Source organism: Corvus kubaryi, unplaced genomic scaffold (genome assembly GCF_017639235.1).
Source record: "Corvus kubaryi isolate FWS band 111438036 unplaced genomic scaffold, C.kubaryi_AGA036_p1.0 36380, whole genome shotgun sequence".
Lineage (NCBI taxonomy): Eukaryota > Metazoa > Chordata > Aves > Passeriformes > Corvidae > Corvus > Corvus kubaryi.
In genome coordinates this window covers 377-5,990 of record NW_024580860.1, presented here as the reverse complement: position 1 = coordinate 5,990, position 5,614 = coordinate 377, and the positions used below count along the sequence as shown (strand labels likewise).

Genomic DNA, 5,614 nt, shown 5'->3' with positions numbered 1-5,614 from the left:
TGAGTTAGGGTGATGGCACCAGGCGTGGTGGGACGAGGTGGCAGCTCTTGTCTCCGCCCGCACCAGCCAAGGTAACCCAACCGTGAGGCGGCGAAACAGGGCAACATTCATCCCAAAAAATGGGATTTAAAGGTTGGATCCTCGGGAAGGATTCCTCGTGTCCCAGGGCTCAGCAAAGCTTCCCAGTTTCAGCAGCAGAGGCGAAAGGACGGGGTTTGGGCTCCCAAATCTGTCGGAGGGGTCAGCGAGGGCGCAGCGTCAGCAGTGGGGCGTTCGGGGCTGCTTTCAGCAGATTCGGGCCACAGACTCAGCCACGTCCTGTCAGGAGAAGCCCGAACCACCTCGGCTGACCACGGCTCAGGGATGAGGAGTGTCCCGTGTCCCTGCTGTCCCTCGCGTCCCTTCAAGGACTGAAATCAGTTACGCATCGCAGCCATGATTGTGGAATTCAACAATCTCTCCAGGCTCTGGGGTTCTCTGGGGCAGTTTCGGGCAGGGCGGGATCACCCAGGCGGGGTTTGGGCCCGACCCCCGGCTCCGCTCGGGATGCGGACAGGGTGCGCTGGCCCTTTAAGGCACGGACAGGTGCGGCAGCGCCACACCGCGCGGGGGGGCGGGACCGGCGGCGTTTGAGTGACTGAGAGATTGACCAATAGAAAGGCAGAGTGCGGAGAGGCCAGCCAATGAGCGGGCGGGAAGTGAGGGGGCGGGGCTGGGCTCGGCGGTGCTCGCTGAGGGGCGAAGCACGGACCGGTCCCGTTCGGCTCCGTTCGGCACCGCTCGGCTCCGTTCGGCTCCGTTCGGCACCGCTCGGCCATGGCGAGGCGGGTGGCGGCCCCCGCCGGGCCCGTCGGGGACGACTTCTCCTTCGTGAGCCCGGTGGCCAAGTACTTGCTCTTCTTCTTCAACCTGCTCTTCTGGGTGAGTGCGGGGACACCGCGACACCCCATTCCCGAAGAACCCCCGGCCCCTGGGGCTGTCCCCATCCCTGCTCCCCATTGGCATCACCCCATCGCCGGCATCCCCGGGACCCCCCAGCCCTTGGGGACCCCCGGCCCCTGGGGCTGGCCCCAGCCCTGCACCTATTTGGGACCCCGCATTCCCGGGATCCCCAGACCCACCTCCATCCTCAGGATTTTGGGGCTGTGCCCACCCATGGATCCCACTGGAATCCGCTCTCCTCGGGTATCCATCCCCGGGACCCGACCGTGACCCCGCACTCCTGAGGGATTCCCGGCTCCTGGGAGAGTCCCCATCCCACTGGGATCCCTCATTCCAGAACGGGTTTCCTCATTCCCCGAGGGGTTTTGGGGTCCTTTGGGTCCCCACCACCTCGCCGGGACCCTTCCTGGCCCCACACAGGTGACAAGGGGGACAGAGACTCCCCCTTGTCCCCAGCCCATCCCAGGGATATCTCTTGCAGGAAAGCCACGTGGTTTTCCATGTTTGGGGGGCTTTTTGAGTTGGTTTTTTGGGGTTTTTTTTGGTGGTTTGTTTGGGTTTTTTTCAGGGGATTTTTAAAATGTTTTTGAGGGATTTTTATGGTGTTGAAAGGTTTTATGTTTTGAGGATTTTTTTAATGTTTTAGGGATTTTTTTAAAAAGTGTTTTGGAGACTTTTGTACTGCTTGGGAGGTTTGGGAGGGGGGGGTTATGTTTTGGGGGTTTTTTTTAATGCTTTTGTGAGGGTTTTTTTTTGGCACGTTATTTCCGCGTTTGCAATCGTATTTTTGAGGAAGTTCCTGACTTCCGATAAACCATGTCCCTGTGTCCAGCCAGCCGGGGAGGAACAGGGCTGGCGGGGTGACCTTCTGGGAGGTGCGGACAGCGTGACAAGGGGAAACTGAGGCAGCGGCTCCAGCTCTGCTGCCCCGTCCGCGGGTGGGGACACGGGGGTGGTGACACCTGCGGGGGTCCCCCCCGTGTCCTGCTCTGCAGGTGATCTCCGTGGTGATGGTGGCCGTGGGCGTGTACGCGCGGCTGCTGAAGCACGCAGGTGAGCTCGGGGCTGCCCGTGGCTGCCGGGGGCTGGCGTGGGGCATCCCGGGCAGCGCCGGTGACGGCTCGCCGTGACAGAGGCGGCGATGGCGTGCCTGGAGGTGGACCCCGCCATCCTCCTGGTCGTGGTGGGCGTCCTCACCTTCCTCATCACCTTCTGCGGCTGCGTGGGCTCCTTGCGGGAGAACATCTGCCTGCTGCGGACGGTCAGTCCTGCGGAGGGGCGCGGGTCCCTCGTGGGGACGTGAGGGTGTCCGTGCCACGGTGCCCTCAGCATTCCCATTCCTTTTCCCACAGTTCTCTGTCTGCCTGACCGTCGTGTTCCTCCTGCAGCTGGCAGCTGGTGTGCTGGGCTTTGTCTTCTCGGATAAGGTACGGGGGGGGGGGGCTGGGTGACCCCGAGCCTGTCCTGCTGGGTGACAACCTCGCTGGTGTCCCCCCGTTTGTCCCCCAGGCACGCGGGAAGGTCAGCGAGATCATCAACGGGGCCATCGTGCATTACCGGGATGACCTGGACCTGCAGAACCTCATTGATTTCGGGCAGAAGGAGGTGACCGGGGGGGGGTCTGGAGGGTCGGGGTTTCCCTCCAGTGGATGAGGACGTGTCCCCAGGGCCAGGCTTAAATCTGTGGGGTGGCACAGGCTGAGGACGTTGGATAAGAGGATTTGATGTTCGTGGTGATGCCCTGCCCGGGCAGGGAGAGGCTGGGGAGAGCTGGAGGAAAAGTGGGTGGGGGGCACAAGCAGCCCTGAGTGCCCTGTCCCCCTGCCACGGGCTGGGGTCCCCTCCCTGCAGTTCAGCTGCTGCGGGGGTGTCTCCTACAAGGACTGGTCCCAGAACATGTACTTCAACTGCACGGCCACCAACCCCAGCCACGAGCGCTGCTCCGTGCCCTTCTCCTGCTGCCTGCGCGACGCCAGCCAGGTCAGTCCTGGGGGTGCCTCAGGGGACCCTGCCCTGGGCCTGTCCTCCTTGGGGCTGGGCTGAGCCTGGAGCCCTTCCCAAGGACAGGGAACGCACTGATGGCAGCGTATGGACCCCATCCTGCCTTCTGGGTTTGGGTTCCCCATCCCAATCTCTGGGTTTGGGTTCCCCATCCCAATCTCTGGGTTTGGGTTCCCCATCCCACTCTCCAAGTTTGGGTTCCCCATCCCACCCTCTGGGTTTGGGTTCCCCATCCCAATCTCTGGGTTTGGGTTCCCCATCCCACCCTCTGGGTTTGGGTTCCCCATCCCACCCTCTGGGTTTGGGTTCCCCATCCCACCCTCTGGGTTTGAGTTCCCCATCCCACCCTCTGGGTTTGAGTTCCCCATCCCACCCTCTGGGTTTGGGTTCCCCATCCACCCTCCGGGTTTGGGGACTCCCAGCTGGGGCTGCTGTGCTGAGGTGGGGGTGGTTTTCTCTTTGGGAGCAGGGGGTATTGAAGGACTCTGGCTCTGGAGGGCTGGCGTGGGGACACCCGAGGAGGGGGACACCCCACCAAGGCCAGGGCCAGAGCTCCAGGTCGCCCTACGGCTGCCCCTCAAGAGCAGGGACCCCAGCGTGTTCTGTCCCCAGCCCTGCTGTGCTCTGTCCCCTCTCCCAGGCCGTCATCAACACCATGTGTGGCCACGGGATGCAGGCCAGGGGCTACCTGGAGGCCAGTGCCTTCATCTACACCAACGGCTGCATCGACAAGCTGGTCAACTGGACCCACAGCAACCTCTTCCTGCTGGGGGGCATCACGCTGGGGCTGGCCCTGCCCCAGGTACAGGCCCCGGGCACTGCTGGGGAGAAGGGTCTGTCCCCAAGCTCTGCTCTGTGGGGTTTTTTTGGGGGAGTTGCCTTAAGGGTGTGGCTGATTGCAAGCTGGGGGAGCTGGGATGGGATTTGGGGTGGGGGAGCGATGCAGATGTCAGGCACGGGGGGCATGGGGTGGCACTGCCTGGTGTCCCTCAGCACCTCCCTCTCCCATTCCTCTTCTGCTCTCTCCCCCCTCCCTCTTGCTCTTTCCCTTTCTCTTGCTTTTCTCTCCTTCCTCTTCCTCTCCCACTTCCCTCTTCCCCTTCCTTCCCTCTCCCTATCTCTCCGCCCTTCTTCTTCCCTTCCCATTCCTCTCTCTTCCCTTTCCCCTTCCCCTCTCATTTCCTTCCCTCTCCTCTTCCTTTCTCTTCCCTTCTCCTCCCTCTTCCTCTCCTCCTTCTCTCTCTCCTTCCCTTTATCTCTCTTCCCCTTTCCTTCTCCCCATCCCCTCCTTCTCCTTCATCTCCCCCTTCTTCTCCTCTCCCTCTCCCTATCTATCCCTCCTTCCTCTTACCTTCCCCTTCTCCCTCTCCCCCTCCCTTCCTCTGTTCCTTTCCCTCCCTCTCTCTTTCCCCTCTCCGTCCCTCCCCTCCAGCTGGTGGGCATCGTCCTGGCGCAGCTCCTCATCAACCAGATCCGCGACCAGATCAAGCTGCAGCTCTACAACCAGCAGCACCGGGCAGACCCCTGGTACTGAGCTCGCCCCGGGGTCTCCACGGGCATTCCCAAACCCTGGACCTGCGGGAAGAGCCGGAGGGGCTTTGCTGGAGAAGACAGAATGCAGAGAGGGATGTGCAGGGACCGTGGAGACTCCGTGCCTTTGGCAGCCGGTGCTGGGCTTGGCCAGGATGTGCTGAGCTGAACCAGCGCCGGGGAATCGCTGTCTGCGTGTCTGTCTGTCCGTCCTGCTGGTGCACAAACTGTGCACAAAGCTCTGCACGCGGATGTGCTTCCCCTCTCTCCACGTGTGCTGGAGAAGGACATTTATCCGTGTGTGTGTGTGTGTGTGTGTGTGTGTGTCCATGCACCGAGCTGCCTTCGCCCAGGCTGGGCTGCAGGAACTGGGGGAATCTGGGGACATTCCCCCCATCACCGGCTGCCACATCGGCTCCGTCCCGCTGTCCCTGGGCAGCCGAGGCCACAGGACCGGCGGGGACAGCCCCGCGGCCTGGCCGTGCCCCGCCGTGCCGAGCCCCTCGCGGACGAGTCGCTGCCGGGCTGTGCCGCTTCCTTGGCTTTCACGGACAATAAAGAGACGAGCCCGGCCGCTGCGAGCTCTGCCAGCCCTGCAGGGGACAGCACGGTGGCTCTGGGGACAGGCAGAGGCCGCCCCCCCGCTCCGCTGCCGGGGCCCTGCGCTGTTGTGCCGCCGGGAGACCCCGAAACAGGCCGGGAAAAGGCGCTGAGGGGCCGCCCCGCGGGCTCGGCCTGGCCGCGGCCTCTCGGAGCTGTCGCAAACCTGTGGGTGGAGCTTTTTGGAGTTGGGTTTTTTCTTTTTTTTTTTTTTTCCCCTTTTAATTTTCCCTTCTGCTCAGGCTGGGTGGTCCGTCCCGCGGAGGGAGCCGGGATGCGGCCCAGCGCACGGCTCTTTGTGTGCGGCCGGGAGGCTTCTCTCCTCAAAAAAAACCCACCCCTTTTTGGCCTCTTTTCCCCTCAAAATCCACCTCATCCCCCCGCCGGAATGTGGTTTGTTACCCCAAAAAGTGATTTCTTCCCCCCCGAAGTGCTTGCTTCTCCGACACCTCCCCTAAAATACCCGGATTTTTCCCCTACAAAAGTTACCTTTCTCCCCAAAACTTCTCCAAAGTGCTACTTCTCAAAAAAAAAAAAAAAG

The 5,614-nt window shown here is 62.3% G+C and overlaps 1 protein-coding gene across 1 annotated transcript; it reads left to right on the top strand.

Annotated features, from left to right (window-relative positions):
- The first annotated feature begins 713 nt into the window (after nucleotides 1-713).
- Nucleotides 714-5,238, top strand: TSPAN33 (tetraspanin 33). The gene is made up of 8 exons (XM_042019889.1): nucleotides 714-921; nucleotides 1,938-1,995; nucleotides 2,076-2,203; nucleotides 2,295-2,369; nucleotides 2,452-2,547; nucleotides 2,794-2,922; nucleotides 3,584-3,745; nucleotides 4,376-5,238. Exons 1-8 carry the CDS (start codon nucleotides 817-819, stop codon nucleotides 4,475-4,477), a joined length of 855 nt encoding a protein of 284 aa, XP_041875823.1. The 5' UTR covers nucleotides 714-816; the 3' UTR covers nucleotides 4,478-5,238.
- The last annotated feature ends 376 nt before the right edge of the window (nucleotides 5,239-5,614 follow it).

Bases quoted from the DNA above. Each gene is read 5' to 3' on its own strand.
- TSPAN33 (XM_042019889.1), top strand. From the start codon at position 817: ATGGCGAGGCGGGTGGCGGCCCCCGCCGGGCCCGTCGGGGACGACTTC. The intron at 2,370-2,451 runs GTACGGGGGGGG...TTTGTCCCCCAG, and splicing joins GCTTTGTCTTCTCGGATAAG to GCACGCGGGAAGGTCAGCGA. The intron at 3,746-4,375 runs GTACAGGCCCCG...CCTCCCCTCCAG, and splicing joins TGGGGCTGGCCCTGCCCCAG to CTGGTGGGCATCGTCCTGGC.